Source organism: Cololabis saira, chromosome 5 (genome assembly GCF_033807715.1).
Source record: "Cololabis saira isolate AMF1-May2022 chromosome 5, fColSai1.1, whole genome shotgun sequence".
NCBI lineage: Eukaryota > Metazoa > Chordata > Actinopteri > Beloniformes > Belonidae > Cololabis > Cololabis saira.
Genome location: NC_084591.1, coordinates 1,773,398 through 1,793,115, shown reverse-complemented (window position 1 = coordinate 1,793,115; position 19,718 = coordinate 1,773,398). Strand labels below are relative to the sequence as shown.

Here is a 19,718-nt window from a genome sequence, read left to right as displayed (position 1 = left end):
GGGTCTGGTACTGCTGACTCGCTACACAAACCACAGCCATTTCCGTGTTTCCAACCGTGTTTATTCCCCTCCAACGCCGAACAGTCAAAACCGAGGCAAGATATTCACTCTCAGTTTGTAGATATTTCAAGCGGTCCCTCCTCACCCCCTCTCCATGCAGCCGCCGCGGTCGTCCTTTCATTCATGACTTCAATCACCCCGCTTGTAAACATCAACAGAGTCGGGGCTGCGTGACGTCATCGTGTCATAATTAACCCGTTATATCTGGAAACTAAAGCAGCACAAACTCCATTTCTTTCTGCACAAACCAGCACTAACGCAGAACAAACGGTTGTGGATATTATCACCGAGTTTTGCATGAGGGGGGGGCAGGTTCACGCAGGTGACCGGCACCTGTCCAGGTCCAGGTCTGGGCCTGGTCCTGGACCCCCCACCAGACCTGGTCCTGGTCCTGGTCCTGGACCTGGTCCTGGACCCCCCACCAGACCTGGTCCTGGTCCTGGTCCTGGTCCTGGACCTGGTCCTGGACCTGGTCCTGGACCCCCCCCCCAGACCTGGAACCCACCGTGGTCTTGTCGGCCAGCAGCTTCTCGATGACTTCGATGAGCTGGTCCTTCTGCTCCGGGTCCAGACTGGGGAGAGAGAGAGAACCAATCAGCTGCAGGAACCACCGGGAGCTAGCTAACACCTGGCTAACACCTGGCTAACACCTGGCTAACACACCTGGACAGGTGAGGTGGTCCTAGCTAGCGTACCTGTACAGGTGAGGGGGCGGGGCTAGCGTACCTGTACCGGTGGGCGGGGCTAGCGTACCTGTACAGGTGGGCGGGGCTAGCTAGCGTACCTGTACAGGTGAGGGGGTGGGGCTAGCGTACCTGTACAGGTGGGCGGGGCTAGCTAGCGTACCTGTACAGGTGGGCGGGGCTAGCGTACCTGTACAGGTGGGCGGGGCTAGCTAGCGTACCTGTACAGGTGGGCGGGGCTAGCGTACCTGTACAGGTGAGGGGGCTAGCTAGCGTACCTGTACAGGTGGGCGGGGCTAGCGTACCTGTACAGGTGGGCGGGGCTAGCTAGCGTACCTGTACAGGTGGTCCTAGCTAGCGTACCTGTACAGGTGAGGGGGCTAGCTAGCGTACCTGTACAGGTGGGCGGGGCTACCTAGCGTACCTGTACAGCTTGGGGATGGCGTACCTGTATAGATGGGCGGGGCTAGCTAGCGTACCTGTACAGCTTGGGGATGGCGTACCTGTATAGGTGGGCGGGGCTAGCTAGCGTACCTGTACAGGTGAGGTGGGGCTAGCTAGCGTACCTGTACAGGTGAGGGGGCGGGGCTAGCGTACCTGTACAGGTGGTCGGGGCTAGCGTACCTGTACAGCTTGGGGCTAGCGTACCTGTACAGGTGAGGTGGTCCTAGCTAGCGTACCTGTACAGGTGGGCGGGGCTAGCGTACCTGTACAGGTGAGGGGGCGGGGCTAGCGTACCTGTACAGGTGAGGTGAGGCTAGCTAGCGTACCTGTACAGCTTGGGGATGGCGTGCGCCGCCGTCTTCCTGACGTAGGGCGACATGTCCGACGCCGCCTCCTTGATGGCGAGCATCATGATGGGGACGATGATGGTGACGCGGATGCTGGACAGAACCCTCAGGGCGCTGGCGCGGATCAGCTGGTTGGGATCCTGCAAACCGACCAATGAGAGGTTAGCCTGCACCTGCGGCCCCCAGGGGGCCGTACCTGCACCTGCTGCCCCCAGGGGGCCGTACCTGCACCCTGCTGCCCCCGGGGGGCCGTACCTGCTGCCCCCAGGGGGCCGTACCTGCACCTGCTGCCCCCAGGGGGCCGTACCTGCACCTGCTGCCCCCAGGGGGCCGTACCTGCACCCTGCTGCCCCCAGGGGGCCGTACCTGCACCTGCTGCCCCCAGGAGGCCGTACCTGCACCTGCTGCCCCCAGGGGGCCGTACCTGCACCCTGCTGCCCCCAGGGGGTCGTACTTGCACCTGCTGCCCCCAGGGGGGCCGTACCTGCACCCTGGGGGGCCGTACCTGCACCATACTTGTGCTTTCTATTATTTTGCCTCTTTTCTCATCATTTTATTTCATTTTATTTGTTATTTAAGCATAGCCTTAAATTAAATACTTTTTGAAAACCGTGCAAAGTTATGGATAAGCACTGAATGAAGACATTGTGAAGTAGAATTGTTCAGGACCTGGACCCGGGTCCAGGACCCGGGTTCAGGAGACGGCCTTCACGTCCTGGACCCGGGTTTAGGACCTGGACCTGGGTTCAGGACCTGGACCCGGGTCCAGGACCCGGGTTCAGGAGACGGCCTGCGGGGGGCGCTGCGGTCGTCGTACCTTCAGCCCTCGCTGGAAGGTGGAGATGGAGAGCAGCGCCAGGTCCTGCTGCTCCTCGGCGTACCTGACCAGGTAAACGTAGACCAGCTTCTTCACCTGCAGGAGACCAACCAGTGAAACAGCAGACATTTAATTTAATAAAAATCCAATGGACTAAAAATTCAACAAGAAGCAATTTCAGAAATGATTTGTAAAAATTTTATATCAAATTTCCACTTTCACTTTTCACAATAACAAAAAATAATAATAGTAAAAAAATGTATTCAGTAAAAATCAATCATAACTTATATTTTGATTTATTATATTTAGTAACAATACAAAATAAATGATGAATAAAAACAAAGAATTTTATAATAATGATTAATTTTTAAAATTGTATATATGTTAATAAGAGCTGTCATTTTCCTATTTAACTGTACAGTGAGTGAAAATAACCGAGTCAAATTCCACGTCTTGCAAAAAAAAAGTATATATGTGTATGTATGCATGTATGTATGTATGTATGTATGTATGTATGTATGTATGTATGTATGTATGTATGTATGTATGTATGTATGTATGTATGTATGTATGTATGTATGCATGCATGCATGCATGCATGCATGCATGCATGCATGCATGCATGCATGCATGCATGTATGTATGTATGTATGTATGTATATGTATATATGTATGTATGTATGTATGTATGTATGTATGTATGTATGTATGTATGTATGTATGTATATGTATATATGTATGTATGTATGTATGTATACAGTATATCAGAATCAGAATCAAGTCAGTTTCAAGTCAGTTTAGAAAATTGTTTTTGACTTCGGATACACCGGACACGATGGAATTGTATAATACACAGTGTCAAGGTGCAAAAAAAACCACCTCAGCACACAAAGCAAACAGACATCATCACAAGACTTGAATGTGGGTGTGGGGGTGGCTTCGACTTCGCGACTTCGTGGCACTCGAAACCCAGAGACTGTAGAGGGGGGGGGGGGGGGGGGCGAGGAAGGCGTTGAGATGAGGGAGGTGTGGTTATCAGCAAGTGTGTGTGTAGCGATGAGTACGTGAACTTCGCCCCAGAGCTGCTCTCAGCCAATGTCCTTGATGTTATCAGGCGGCTCGGTACAGTTCTGAAAACAGTCCACAGATGTTCCTGAGAGGGGAGGGTTAGTGGGGGCAGAGTCACCTTCTTTACATTCCACCAGGGAGATTGTGACAAGAGCGATCGGCCCAAGACCGCTCTGACAAGGCCAGATTATAGAATCTCTCTGGTTCATCAATGGCGACTCCAATCAGACGAATTTGTGATAAATTTCCGCCAAGCCGAGCTTCCAACTTCTCCAAGGTCTTATCCATCTTGCCAATGAGCTCAAAGACGCCGCCAGCCTGAGATTCTGTTCAAGAATCGCATCCAGCTTACGGCTTTGCTCCCCCAACGTTAAAGTCTGAGCGTTGATCGTCTTGCTTGTCCCTTCAGCCACGTCCGGCAGCTCTGAAAGAGCCAGAACAGCTGTCGACGACTTACGCGTTTGTCGGTAGACCAGGAATCCCCCTCCTCCGATCAAGAGAAATCCTGCTATCATAAATCCAATTATGAAGCATCTTCAACGTCCTCGACAGACAGAATCGCCAAACACAACGGTTTCCAGTATTTGTAGGAATCCATTGTATATCCAGCAAAAAATGTCCCATCGGGGCAGGAGGGCTCCCTTACCCCCTGATTTCTCGTCGCAAATATTTGGTCAATTGTGCTGAGAGACCAGTTAATCAATTCCATGATTGTAGAGTTTCGGAGGAGTGAAAGGGATCCTTATGTTCTTACCAACATGCTATTAACCATATGCAGACAAAAAAAAACAAAAAAAAAAAAACAACTAATTCCATGTCTTGTCTGACCTGACTTGGCCAAATAAACATGATTCTGATTCTGATTCTGATTAATAATCAATACAAGTTAAACCATATGATGAAACATTAAATATAAAAATAAACTTCAGGCACTAAACTAAAAGACAAACACATGTAAAGTTGTTCAGTTTGTTGTTGGTGAAACGAACCTCGATGTTTTTGCAGGCGACGTTTTTCACCACGGCTGGGAACAGGTCCGAGGCGTTCTTCCCTCTGGCGATCATCTGCAGACCCCGTCCCCCCGGGACATGTTAGGACACCAGGACCACCCCGTCCCCCCGTCCCCCCGGGACACGTCAGGACACCACAGGCTACATCCCATAATCACCACGGCGGTTACTCACGGCGACGATCCTCTTCATGGCCTCCAGCTTCAGGGAGTCTTTGTTGCTGTCCAGCATCTCCTTCAGGTCGTCGTGTCTGAGGACGAGACGTTTGGTCAGAAGACGGAACGACAGAGACGACAGAGACGACAGAGACTAGAGAGACGACAGAGACGACAGAGACGACAGAGACTAGAGAGACGACAGAGACTAGAGAGACTAAACAGACTAAAGAGACCAAAGAGACAGAGACTAAAGAGACTATAGAGACGACAGAGACTAGAGAGACTAAAGAGAATTAAAGCTGCAAGCAGCGATGAACGGGCTGTCGCGCGTGCAATTTTCACCAATTATGGTCAAGGACCCAAAACTAAGTCCGGTGACACCACCCATGACTTTTTATGTCAAACCATTCAAAAGTTATTGCAGAAAACAGGAACTATCAAATATCGCCCACTCAGAAGAAGGGATGGGGCTAATTTGCAGCAATTATGTTCAAGGACTCAAAACCGAGTCCGATGATGCCAGCCACGAGTCTTTATGTCAAACCATTCAAAAGTTATGGCAGAAAGTAGGAACTATCAAATATGTGCCAATCAGATGACGGGTGGGCGCGCTTTTTGGCGTCTATCGTCGCCACGGTAACGCTTTTGACTGAGAAAAGTAATGCGCATAGTCGCAGGATCGAGACGCACATTTTGATGTATAACACACCTGGGTGCACGTTACGGTTCAGACGAAGAAGCGGCTGAAGAAATGGCATAAATTGCAAATTGCAGTGACATCCACTGCCAGTCCAGGAAGCAGGAACACACGGAGGCCTCACGTCAAGCACTGGAAATCTGCAACAAAAACCACAAACGAAACACAAAACCGACACGGAACCGACCAAAACACGAGCAGCAATCGACCCAAATCTGAGCTAGTAAGCTACCGCTAACTAACCCCAAAAACTACAGAGCAAGCATGCAGGTGAACAAGCCAGTGTGTATGTATATGTATACGTGCGTGTGTATGTCTGTGTGGCTATGTGTGTGTGTGTGTGTGTGTGTGTGTGTGTGTGTGTGTATGTGTGTGTGTGTGTGTGTGTGTGTGTGTGTGTGTGTGTGTGTGTGTGTGTGTGTGTGTGTGTGTGTGTGTGTGTGTGTGTGTGTGTGTGTGTGTGTGTAATAAACCAAACAAAGCTCCACCTGAAGTGTATCTATAGTGGGGGAGGGGGGGGAGCAACCCCGCCACCCGCGAGACCAGGGGCCGACCAGGAGGAACCCGGAATCCAGGCCACCAGCAACCCCACAGAGGGGAGAAGTAGGAGGGAGGCAACCCGCCGCCAGCGAGGCCCCCCACGAAACGGGGAGAAGCTGCCAGGGATCCCGCGGCGGCGGACCGCAACCCAGGCAATCCCCGGCCACCCCGTCCGGGCCGGACACGTGGCCAGGAGGCCCTCACCCTCCATGGCAGGACCCTTTCATACCGCATTCTCACCGCCGAAGACGCACATTCATGCACCATTTCCCCCTCCCCGGTGGGGTCCAGCACCATTTCCCTCCCCGGGGGGTCCAGCACCGTTTCCCCCTCCCCGGGGGGGTCCAGCACCGCCAGAAGGCACCCCAGGCTGCGCGGCGAGCCCCGCCAGTCCCGGGCATTGCGACCCACCTATCCCAGGCCGGCGAGGGGACGCTGGTGATGTGGGCCCCCCTCCCAACCCTGATGTTGAGTGCATGTGATTAATGCCATAAAAACATGGAGGGGAAGGAAAGGGTATCAAGTTGACAATGAACCCCCCCCAGTGTCTACAGTGCTGTTAAAACCGTGAGGCGGGGAGTGCCGGGCCACGCGGGACAATGCTCCCCACGCCCAGGACCCCCCGCCCTTCGCCTATGTGCGTATGAATCATGTAGGGGGGGAAGGAGGGGGAGCGGAGGCCGAAGCCAGGAGGCAGGACCAGCAGAGCCGGCCCCAGAAGGACGCCCACGCTCCCCCACCGGCCATCCAGTTGACGGGGGCCGGCCCTCCGAGAAGGCCACGGCCCCACCGTACCTCCACGGGCGCCCCCAGCGCCGCCGGAGCCCCCAGACGGAGGGGGAAACGGTCCAACATCCCCCCATTCATACTGACAACATAAGACATAGACACCTGGGAATGGTGCCACCCCGCCGCCGCACCCGCCCGCGCACCCCCCGGCCAGGGGAGGCCCGATCCCCGGACCCGGCCACACCCCCCCCGAGGCCACCCCGGCGGACACCCCAAAGGTCACGGAGTCCCCACAGACGCAGGGGCACGCGGCCCCCGCCCAGCGACGGAGGACCAAGGCAGCAATGACCCCCCAGCGCAGACAGCCACCCCCCCCCAGGCAGGGCCGGGCCCTTCGAGCTGGACCCCCAAGCCCACAGCCCAGCCCCCCCAGGAAAACCGGAGACGCCCTAGCCACAGCCCCCCGCCCGAGATACAATCTTGTTAATGTTAGCGGGTCGTGTAAATATGCTACATTAGCATGTCATGTAAATATGCTACATTAGCTTGTCCTGTAAATATGCTATATTAGCTTGTCCTGTAAATATGCTACATTAGCTTGTCCTGTGAAAAGACTTGAAGAAGTTCAAGAACTGGCCAATCCTGAACCTGCAAATCCTCTACTGACTGCTAGACCTGGTTCTAGCTAGACCTGGTTCTAGCTAGACCTGGTTCCAGCTAGACCTGGTTCTAGCTAGACCTGGTTCCAGCTAGACCTGGTTCCAGCTAGACCTGGTTCTAGCTAGACCTGGTTCCAGCTAGACCTGGTTCTAGCTAGACCTGGTTCTAGCTAGACCTGGTTCCAGCTAGACCTGGTTCTAGCTAGACCTGGTTCTAGCTACACCTGGTTCTAGCTAGACCTGGTTCCAGCTAGCCCTGGTGGAAACAGCTGCTGGTGCATGCTGGGAAAGGAAACTGAGGATCAGAAATCACCCTCTGAATAATTAACAGAACTATTAGTAGCCCTGAGAGGGTCTGGTTTCGCCGGGCCTCGGACCAGGACACCAGAACCGGTTCTGGAAGCTGGAGGAAACATTTCAAACCTGAATGTTTGAACCAGGTTCCTGAACTGGATCTCAGGCCCCGTTTCCACGTATCAGAAACGGTGGTGTTTTCCTGCGTTTTGGTCGTTCGTTTACACGAAAACGAAGCTCAAAGTCTCCAAAAACCATCATTTCTGGAAACTCCGGCCAAAGTGGAGATTTTTAAAACCTCCGTCTTCAGGTTTGCTTGTAAACGGAGAGAAACGGACATTTAGGCTTCAGAACGTCACATTATGAGACAGAAACGTCACCAGCGTCATGAGCAGAGCTGGCAGAGGAGCCAAAAATTGTACTCAAGTAAAAGTACTGTTACTTCAGAATAATATGACTCAAGTAGAAGTAAAAAGTAGTCATCCAAATAATTACTTGAGTAAACGTAAAAAAGTACTTGCTGAAAAAACTACTCAAGTACTGAGTAACTGTTGAGTAACGTCTGATTTATTTTTTTAACACAACCATTCAAACAGACAAAAGTACAAAATAATCATCTTCAGGCAAATTAAATCAATAAAATAATAAAATAAATTAAAATTAATAAAAAATAAAAAATAGCTTAAAGGAGCATGAGGCTCCTTTTAAGAAATGAGACTCTCTAGCGCCACCCTTCACCACGACGGCCGTCGGGGGTACTGCAGCCAACAGTGAAGCCGGCACGGGAGAACGGGGAGAACGCACATGCAGCGTCATGTGACGTCACATCCACAGGACAGCGCGGGAAATTCGGGACAGAATTGCAGCACATTTTGCAGCAACAGCCTGTTCAAGGCAAAGGAGAGATACACTAGAGGAAACATTCTTTTGGGTTTGGAACGCTTCATCTGACATTATTACTAGAAAACTTAAAATGTATACAGATTTTTTTCATAAATCTTGCCACATTCCGGCCTCATGCTCCTTTAAATTAGAATAATCTTAAAGTAAATTCAAGTACTGTAATAGATAATAAAATAAATAAAATAACAGAAAAATAAATAAATTAAGCTCAAGTAGCACAAAATTTCCAGCCTTTGTACTTGTCTTTTTTAACCAGCAGAACTAGAACAAACATGAACTCATAGAAACTCTGTGTGTGTTTGATTCTGTGTAAATGTAACAAAACATGCAAAAACAAACATTTTTACCAAAGAATCACTCAGTGATGTCATGAGATTGACGCGTACGTGGATAAAAGGGATAAAAGAAAAGTAACAGCTCAACGTAGCCTAATGTAGCGGAGTAAGAGGAACAGTTTCTCCTTCACAAATCTACTCAAGTAAAAGTAAAAAGTATAGTGATTCAAAACTACTCCTAAAAGTACAACATTTCCCAAAACTTACTCAAGTAAATGTAACGGAGTAAATGGAACTCGTTACTACCCACCTCTGGTCATGTGTGCGACCTGTGTTTACAATTAGTTTGTAACCGTCAATATTTTCTTGTATTTTACCTGTTTTATATTCTAACGTCACACTTAAAAGTAACTCCACTTCTCTGTCACTCCAAACCAAAGACTCTCGTTCCGTCTTGGAAGTAACTGGCAGTCCAGGCTGATTTATGTTTCCGTGTTACACCAACGCAGAGCTACGGCGTAGGCTACGCGGCGACGCGCACCGTACGTAGGCTACGCCGTCGATTTAACGCGGAACCATATTATTCAGGCTTCACACGTGTCATTTGTTGATGTTTTTTTCCAGGATTCTGATTGGCTAGTGATGAAGCATTGTGACAGCACGTGGCCCCTGCAGGGGCAACGACGCCTTGCAGGTTGCCCCAGCCTCATACCCCCGCTTGACCTATTGTCACACAAGTTCCGGCGTCTTGCATCCCTGCCGAGACAGGCACCGTGGGAGTGGCTTTGACTTCCAGCCCCTGCAGAGACGAGGACCATATATGGACTTCCTGACTCCTCAGGGGTAGTCCCAAAACTGAAAGATCACACCTCTGACTGTCTCTCACTTGGCTTGTTTATTCCTGTCTTTGTTGATTGAACTTTTGTATAAAAACCCTGTGGCCAAATCAATCTGGGTCAGCATTTCAACCAGACCCTGGTCTGTGTAGACGTGCTCACCGCCGGCTGAATAAAAACTCACTATACCACGAGCGGACTTATGAACTGATTTGGATAATAGCATGACTTTATCTTCTCGTTACACTGCCCCCTGCGGTTTGGCTGCTCATAGCACCTTAACAGTATTTATGCAGGTTCCTGGAAACAAGGGTATTTTTCAAAACGTAGAGGGGGAAATATCAGTTTTTGAGAAATTTGGAGAAATTTGGAGAAAGAAGATGAAATGTCGAGAAAAAAGTCCAAATGTCGAGAAGAAAGTTGAAATTTGGAGAAAAGAGTCGAAATTTGGAGAAAAAAGTCAAAATTTTGAGAAAAAAGTTGAGAAAAAAGTCAAAATTTTGAGGAAAAAAGTTGAAATGTCGCGAAGAAAGTCGGAAAATTTGAGAAAAAAGTCAAAATTTTGAGAAAAAAGTCGAGAAAAAAGTCGAAATTTTAAGAAAAAAGTTGAAATGTCGCGAAGAAAGTCGGAAAATTTGAGAAAAAAGTCAAAATTTTGAGAAAAAAGTCGAGAAAAAAGTCGAGATTTTTAGAAAAAAGTCTAAATTTGGAGAAGAAAGTTGAAATATTGAGACAAAAGTCCAAATTTTGAGAAGAGTTACATTTTTTAGAAAAAAATCGAGAAAAAAGTCGGAATGTTGAGCAAAAGGTCAAAATTTTGAGAAGTAACTCCACTTCTCTGTCACTCCAAACCAAAGACTCTGGTTCATCTTGGAAGTAACTGGAAGTTACTGGTGTCATTTGTTGATGTTTTTTTCCAGGATTCTGATTGGCTAGCATGACTTTATCTTCTCGTTACACTGCCCCCTGTAGGTTTGGCTGCTCATAGCACCTTAACAGATATTTATGCAGGTCCCTGGAAATTATGGGATTTTTATAAACGTAGAGGGAAATATCCGTTTTTGTAAATACTCTGTGGAAACGTGGCCTCAGAGTCACTCGACACCAGCGACCTGAACCTGAGCTACAAGATCCTGAATTATTCAGGTGCAGCCGGGTCTCGTTACACACACCTGCTCAGGTCTGGACCCTAGTGGTCCATAAAGACCCTGCAGGTCTGGACCTGCAGGTCTGGATCTGGACCTGCAGGTCTGGATCTGGACCTGCAGGTCTGGATCTGGACCTGCAGGCCTGGATCTGGACCTGCAGGTCTGGACCGGTCCAGGGGGTCTGGGGTCCTACCGTAGCGGTTGGGTCTGGAATCCTCCCCCTCCTCCAGTTTCCTCCAGAGCTGCTCGCTCGTCCTGGTCTCCTGGTCCTGGTCCTGGTCCCGGACCCGGGCCCCCCCCGGCGGGGCGCAGGTGGCGCAGCTCGTCGGGCTGCAGGGCGTTGTACCAGGTCTGCTGCCCCCCATCGGGGGTCAGGACCGGACTCTTGTCCTCCTCCTGGACCTGGATCTGGTTCTGGACCGTCTTCACCATGTTGACGGCGTTGACCGGCAGCTGCAGCAGCTTCTGCATGGTTCTGGTCCTGGTCCTGGTCCCGGTCCTGGACCTGGTCCTGGTCTAGAACTGGTCCTGGTCCCGGTCCTGGTCTAGAACTGGTCCTGCAGGGTCCTGGACAGGACTGTGGACCGGCTGCAAGTCTCTGAGGAGGAACCGGTCTAGGTAGGAACCATCCGGGGGGGAAACATCCTGGTCCTGGTCCTGGTCCTGGTCCTGGTCCTGGTCCTGGTCCTGGTCCTGGTCCTGGTTCTAGTCCTGGTCCTGGTCTTGGCCCTGGTCCTGGTCCTGGTCCTGGTCCTAATCCAGGTCCTGGTTCTAGTCTTGGTCCTGGTCCTGGTCCTAATCCAGGTCCTGGTCCAGAGCTCAGTTCTCCGTGTTTCTGCTGACTCGCCTCTCGTCCTCTGAAGCAGCTGTAGATGGATGCTGTCAGGGGGGGCGGGGCTTAGAGCCGAGGCTCCGCCCACCAGTGACGTGTGCACACACACACACTCACACACACACACACACACCTATACATACACACACACTCTCTCTCTCAAACACTCTCACTGCTTTACCATGACTCAGCGTTCTTGTTAGTGTCGTGATGAGGACCCTCCCTCCCCCCCCACTCCCCCCGGAACACAAGGCCAGCAGGGACAGACATCAGCAGGGCTCTCAGAGGAACTGGGAACTGGAACAGAACCCCTCCAGAACCAGACCTGGACCAGGACAGGAAACGTCTCCGAGCTGCTGAGTCATGGCAGCACCCTAACCTAACCCTCCCTAACCCTGACTCACCTGTTTCCACGGAAACGGCAGCCAGGGGGCGGAGTCAGGGCTCCTGTCCATCATGTTTAAACAGAAACCAGTTCAACCAGTTCAACCAGTTATTATTACCAATTCTAATTCTAATAATTAAAGCTGCAAGCAGCGATGAACGGGCCCTTGCACGTGCAATTTTCACCAATAAAGGTCAAGGACTCAATACCGAGTCTGATGACACCACCCACGAGTCTTTATGTCAAACCATTCAAAAGTTATGGCAGAAAGTAGGAACTATCAAATATGGACCAATCAGATGAAGGAGGGGCGCGCTTTTTGGCGTCTAGCGTCGCCACGGTAACGCTTTTGACTGAGAAAAGTAATGAGCGTCGTTGCAGGACGGAGACGCACATTTTGATGTATAACACACCTGGGTGCACGTTACGGTTCGGGCGAAGAAACTGATATATATTTTCCAAAACTGAAAATATATATATCGTGGCGCTCGAAACCCGGAGACTGTTGGGGGGGCTGATAAGAGGGGGGGCCGAGGAAGGCGTTGAGTTGAGGGAGGTGTGGTTATCAGTAAGTGTGTGTGTAGCGATAAGTCCGTGAACTTTGCTCAGAGCTGCTCTCAGCCAATGTCCTTGATGTTATCAGGCGGCTCGGTACAGTTCTGAAACAGTCCACAGATGTTCCTGAGAGGGGAGGGTTAGTGGGGGCAGAGTCACCTTGTTTACATTCCACCAGGAAGATTGTGACCAGAGCGATCGGCCAAAACCGCCCTGTCAAGGCCAGATTATAGAATCAACAATTATATTGTAAAAACAGGCAGTCTCAGTAATTTCCCTTCTGCCTTAAGTCTCTGGTTCATCAATGGCGGCTCCAATCAGATGAATTTGTGATCACTTCCCGCCAAGCCGAGCTTCCAACTTCTCCAAGGTCTTCTCCATCTTGCCAATGAGCTCAAAGACGCCGCCAGCCTGCGATTCTGTTCGAGAATCACATCCAGTTTACGGCTTTGCTCCCCCAACATTAAAGTCTGAGCATTGATCGCCTTGCTTATCCCTTCAGCCACGTCCGGCAGCTCTGAAAGAGCCAAAACAGCTGTCGACCACTTACGCGTTTGTCGGTAGACCAGGAATCCCCCTCCTCCTATCAGGAGAAATCCTGCTATCATAAATCCAATTATGAAGCATCTTCAACGTCCTCGACAGACAGGATCGCCAAACACAACGGTTTCCAGTATTTGTAGGAATCCATTGTGTATCCAGCAATCAGCTGATTGGTTAAACCAGTTTAACCAGTTCAACCACCGCCCCCTGCTGGTGGAGGCTGGAGGTGTAGTTCCTCCTGCAGCCACCAGGAGGTTCTACAGGTGCAGTTTGGACCAGTTCAGGTCCCAGTAGAACTCCAGAACAACGTTGTTAACAGTGGCGGCTTGTCAATAGGGGGCGCTAGGGCGCCGCCCCCATTAAAATTAAAGATGAAAAAAATAAAATAAAATAAATAAATAAATAAATAAATAAATAAATAAATAAATATATATATATATATATATATATATATATATATATATATATATATATATATATATATATATATATATATATATATATATATATACATATCTATATATATAGACACAGTACACATAAATTACGTAATAAAAAGTAATTATCACATCTGTGCACTCATAAAATGTGTCTGACTTCATTTTTCCAGCCTTCCCATCCCATACTGGGTTAATTCAGAGTTGTTTTCTGTGCAGACTGAAATTCATAGGTTTCAATGGCCAAATGAGTGTGTATTGTATGTTCTTAAACTTTTCTTCCATGTGACTTCATGCTGGTCTCTAATTGGTTACTCAAAGACTCTCCTCCGTGGCCAATCAGCGTGTTTTCTGTTATTCTCCATGCAATCTGATTGATTCATGAGCTGTCAATCAAAGTCACGCCCGTGACAGTGTAGACGCGCGACTGTGGCTGAATTCCAATCTCCACCCTAAACCCCATCGAGCGCTGAGCCGTACGTCAACAACGCCGCCATATTGGATGTTCAAGACTGTAAACTAATACAAGTAAATGGACTTATTTTCATAAAGCGCCTTTCTACAAAGAAATGTACGTTTTACATCTCATTTATTCATCCACACACGCACTAATATACTTGGGAAACAGTTAGGCACCAAATATAATATATTTAATTTTCTCAGATGGGAAAAATAAGAACTTTATTGATCCCACATAGGAGTAATTCATGTTATATCAGCTATAGAGAACAAGGTAGTGCCGAAAAACAATATATATCCCCCTCACAAAAATAAGAAAAATAGAGAAACATATTTTCTCATCAACAAAACATATTTTAATTTTTTCAAATAACAAAGTAACATATTTGAACCATTTTTCAGACAATATCTGTCAATATCGCTATATAAAAAGAATCTGAAAATCTGAAAAATGGTTCAAATATGTTATTTTGTTACTTGAAAAATGTAAAATATGTTTATGTAAAATATGCTACATGTATATGTAGTATATGTATATGTAGTATATGTAGTGATATATAATAAAAAATAACAAAAAATGTATGTTCAAGTAGAGTTTATAGTTGTGTTGTTAATATCATCATATCAAACATAAAGTAGGAACAACAATGTGCAGCCGTGGAGACTCTGAACAGTTTGGAGCAGGAAATGAAACAAAGTCCTAACATAAATCTGTTTAAAAAGAGATACAAAGAATCATTTATAAACAGGTAAATGGAAGAGGAAATGTGTTAACGAGGAGTGTGAGAAACAAATAAAATAGGGAAAAATGGTAAATTATACTTGCTTAAGATATGTTTACATATTTATGTGGATGTTTATGTAGTATATATTATATGTTGAGAGGGATAGTTATAATTATGTAATATATGTTATATATTTATTATGTATGTAGCACATACTGGTTCTATATATATATATATATGTATATATATATATGTATATATATATATATATATATATATATATATATATATATATATATATATATATATATATATGTATATTTATAGGGATATTTATGTAGTTTATATAGTGTATATTTATATAGATTTATATAATATTTGTATTTTCTATATATTGATATAATATTTATGTAATATTTATATTTTGCAAATACTTATATAGATAATTATGTAGTAATAGGCATGTTTACGTAGTATTTATATAGATTATATTTATATGGATATTGTGTAGATATAATAATAGCAATAATGTAAATTCATAGAGTTATAAAGGGGGAGGAACTAGGAAAAAGTGTAAACTTCTTCCTACTCCTTTTTAGAACCTTTGTGCAAATGAAGATGTTACTGTTTATTTTTATTTTTTATAAACATGTTTGAAATAAATTCATTCATTCATTCATTCATTGACGTATGTTTACATGCTGTAAATACAGATAGCGTTTATATAGTTACTATTATACTATTATTCTCAGAAACGTCTCCCCTCCTAATGAAGGAATTATTATCTTATTCCTGGAAGAAACATGAACCCGTCGTTCCTTTAACCGCAGAAACGACCCTGGTGAAGACGTTAGCTCGTCATCCGTCACCCGCTATATATTTCTTTTCTTATTTGTGTATTACCACCACCGGATGCCATATTGTGCCCAGGATATAATATAATAATAGGCGATAATAAACCCTCGGCTTCAGCCTACTCCTTTTTCGGACATTTCTATTTACCGTACCTTTTATTTTATTTGTGAAATGAATGTAAATGTCTCAATGTATTCTGTCCGAAATAATAATAATAATAATAATAATAATAATAATAATAATAATAATAATAATAATAATAATAATAATACATTTAATTTATTATGCACTTTCCATTCGGAGAATCTAAAAGTGCCAAAAAAATTAAAAATTAAAATAAAAAAAATAAACCATTCATTCATTCATTCATTCATCAGCCTCGTGCTCAGTGACGTGTGCGCATGCGCGGTGTCGCTGTCCAGCATGGTGGTGCTGAAAGTCTCCAGCCCTGCTGCCCGTCCGAGTCTGTGACGTCACAGACGCGACCAGTCCCGGCCCGAGTCCCCCAGGTCCGGGTCTGTGACGTCACAACCCCCCCCCCCCCCCCCTCCCAGGGTCTGTGACGTCACAACCCCCCAGAGCTTTAAATCCCCGCAGATAAATCCGTTAAATCTCAGAGCAGAAACAATCACAGACCCGGATCCAGACCCGGTCAGAACCCGCTCAGGTGCTGGTTCTGGTCCCCCCTGAGCCAGGACCAGGACCAGGTCGGTACCTCTTGTAGTCGGAGGAGAAGATCCCCCCGCTGGCCGGGTCGTGGCCGAACTCCGTCTCCGCCGCTCCGGAGGAGCTCTTGTCCTCGCTGAAGGAGGTGGAGGACATGGTGGGGGTGCTGGTGCTGGCTCTGGTCCTGGTTCTGGTCCTGGTCCTGGTCCTGGTCCTGGTCCCGGTCCCGGTTCTGCAGGAGCCGTCGTTTATCTCCGGGATGCAGCTGATGATGACGGTGACGTCAGAGGGAGCGATGATGACGCGCCGGTCACGTGACCTTCAAAGCAAAACCCATCACTTGTTGGGAGATTATTTCTTATTATTTTAGTGTAAAAAATTTTTTTAGTGTTATATATTTATTTATATTTATTTTATATTTTGTATTCTGCTAATTATTGTCGAGCTGCAACTGTCGTTTACGTGATTTATTCCTTATAATTACGTCATTTACGTGATTTATTCTTTATAATTGTATAATGTTGTATAGGTATATTATTTAGAAGTGCTCTGGTATATCCTTTATTTAGAATGCTCAGGTGTAATATTGCAATGAAGAGCTGTAATATTTTTATAATGTAATAACAGGTATATTTTTTGAGAAAGTAAAGCTTGCTGTTATATATTTATTATATTTAATTTAATTTAATTTAATTTATTATATTTATTTTATATTTTGTATTCAAGCAGAATTGAAAAAGAAACAAGGGGTAGGACCCCATAAGTCTGTTTTTTTTAGTTGTTACCATGGTAACCTGTCACAGCAGCAGTAGCGGCACCGCTCCGCTATTTCCCGTTTATTCTGGCCGAAACAAGATTACATTATATAATATTATTATTATATACGAATATTATAATATTAGTATTATAAAATAATATTATTATACTTAATATTATACTTATGACATATACGTATCACTTAGCAACCAAACACCGCTGCATTGCATTGTGGGAAGTTTCTGTTCAGCTAGTGTCCATCAATTCACACTAATACATTTCTCCAGAATGAGTATGGATAGTACATACTACTGAGTATGGATAGTACATACTATTGAGTATGGATAGATATACTATTGAGTATGGATAGTACATTCTATTGAGTATGGATAGTACATACTATTGAGTATGGATAGTACATACTATTGAGTATGGATAGTACATTCTATTGAGTATGGATAGTACATACTATTGAGTATGGATAGTACATACTACTGAGTATGGATAGTACATACTATTGAGTATGGATAGTACATACTATTGAGTATGGATAGTACATACTATTGAGTATGGATAGTACATACTATTGAGTACGTACTAATGTTTCGGACGCTCTCAAAAATCTCGCACACTCATTTTGCTGCTCATTAGGGTGGAAGGATGCAATTTCGGACGCAGCCTGGGAGACAGAGACATTTTCAGATAAGAATTAATCTGGATGCAGCAAAGCATCATGGGAGGAGGAGGAGACAACCTGTCTTTTAGAGACGTGTCCACGGAAGAGCTACGTGGACCAAGTCCTGTTAGAGCAGATACCTGGTTGTTGCTGCAACTTTCACGCAAACGCAGAGACGTAACTGACGTTAGCAGAGACGTAACTGACGTTAGCAGAGACGTAACTGACGTTAGCAGAGACGTAACAGACGTTAGCAGAGACGTAACTGACGTTAGCAGAGATGTAACTGACGTTAGCAGAGACATAACTGACGTTAGCAGAGACGTAACTGACGTTTGCAGAGACGTAACTGACGTTAGCAGAGACGTAACTGACGTTTGCAGAGACGTAACTGACGTTAGCAGAGACGTAACTGACGTTTGCAGAGACGTAACTGACGTTTGCAGAGACGTAACTGACGTTAGCAGAGATGTAACTGACGTTAGCAGAGAGTAACTGACGTTAGCAGAGACGTAACTGACATTAGCAGAGATGTAACTGACGTTTGTAGAGACGTAACTGACGTTAGCAGAGATGTAACTGACGTTTGCAGAGACGTAACTGACGTTAGCAGAGATGTAACTGACGTTAGCAGAGAGTAACTGACGTTAGCAGAGACGTAACTGACGTTAGCAGAGATGTAACTGACGTTTGTAGAGACGTAACTGACGTTAGCAGAGACGTAACTGACGTTAGCAGAGACGTAACTGACGTTAGCAGAGAGTAACTGACGTTAGCAGAGACGTAACTGACGTTAGCAGAGATGTAACTGACGTTAGCAGAGACGTAACAGACGTTAGCAGAGACGTAACTGACGTTAGCAGAGATGTAACTGACGTTAGCAGAGACGTAACTGACGTTAGCAGAGACGTAACTGACGTTAGCAGCGACGTAACTGACGTTTGCAGAGACGTAACTGACGTTAGCAGAGATGTAACTGACGTTAGCAGAGACGTAACTGACGTTAGCAAAGACGTAACTGACTTTAGCAGAGACGTAACTGACGTTTGCAGAGACGTAACTGACGTTTGCAGAGACGTAACTGACGTTAGCAGAGGCGTAACTGACATTAGCAGAGACGTAACTGACGTTTGCAGAGACGTAACTGACGTTTGAGACGTAACTGATGTTAGCAGAGACGTAACTGACGTTTACAGATACGTAACTGACGTTAGCAGAGACTTAACTGATGTTAGCAGAGACGTAACTGATGTTAGCAGAGATGTAACTGACGTTTACAGAGACATAACTGACGTTAGCAGAGACGTAACTGATGTTAGCAGAGACGTAACTGACGTTTACAGAGACGTAACTGACGTTAGCAGAGACGTAACTGACGTTAGCAGTGACATTAGCAGAGACGTAACTGACGTTTGCAGAGACGTAACTGACGTTAGCAGAGATGTAACTGACGTTAGAGACGTAACTGACGTTAGCAGTGACGTTAGCAGAGACGTAACTGATGTTAGCAGAGATGTAACTGACGTTTACAGAGGCGTAACTGACGTTGGCAGAGACGTAACTGACGTTTGCAGAGACGTAACTGACGTTAGCAGAGGCGTAACTGACATTAGCAGAGACGTAACTGACGTTTGCAGAGACGTAACTGACGTTTGAGACGTAACTGATGTTAGCAGAGACGTAACTGACGTTTACAGATACGTAACTGACGTTAGCAGAGACTTAACTGATGTTAGCAGAGACGTAACTGATGTTAGCAGAGATGTAACTGACGTTTACAGAGACATAACTGACGTTAGCAGAGACGTAACTGATGTTAGCAGAGACGTAACTGACGTTTACAGAGACGTAACTGACGTTAGCAGAGACGTAACTGACGTTAGCAGTGACATTAGCAGAGACGTAACTGACGTTTGCAGAGACGTAACTGACGTTAGCAGAGATGTAACTGACGTTAGAGACGTAACTGACGTTAGCAGTGACGTTAGCAGAGACGTAACTGATGTTAGCAGAGATGTAACTGACGTTTACAGAGGCGTAACTGACGTTAGCAGAGACGTAACTGACGTTAGCAGAGACGTAACTGACGTTAGAGACATAACTGACGTTAGAGACGTAACTGACGTTAGCAGAGCATAACTGACGTTAGTAACGACGTAAC

General features: G+C 46.2%; 1 protein-coding gene across 8 annotated transcripts in view; it reads right to left on the bottom strand.

The window, feature by feature from the left end:
- Positions 1-16,320, bottom strand: part of LOC133443641 (AP-3 complex subunit beta-2) — a 93,889-nt gene extending 77,569 nt beyond the window's left edge. For 5 of the 8 annotated variants that reach the window (XM_061720729.1, XM_061720730.1, XM_061720732.1 and 2 more), the window contains exons 1-6: positions 16,175-16,320; positions 4,604-4,679; positions 4,409-4,483; positions 2,352-2,447; positions 1,514-1,674; positions 566-632 (exon numbers count right to left, since the gene is read on the bottom strand). In XM_061720729.1, coding sequence (XP_061576713.1) covers positions 566-632; positions 1,514-1,674; positions 2,352-2,447; positions 4,409-4,483; positions 4,604-4,679; positions 16,175-16,281 — 582 coding nt within the window. In that variant the 5' untranslated portion in view covers positions 16,282-16,320. Of the gene's footprint in view, positions 1-565; positions 633-1,513; positions 1,675-2,351; positions 2,448-4,408; positions 4,484-4,603; positions 4,680-10,861; positions 11,140-16,174 lie in introns of those variants that run through there. The other 3 variants (XM_061720727.1, XM_061720728.1, XM_061720726.1) reach the window with 2 other exon arrangements.
- Positions 16,321-19,718: the final 3,398 nt, after the last annotated feature.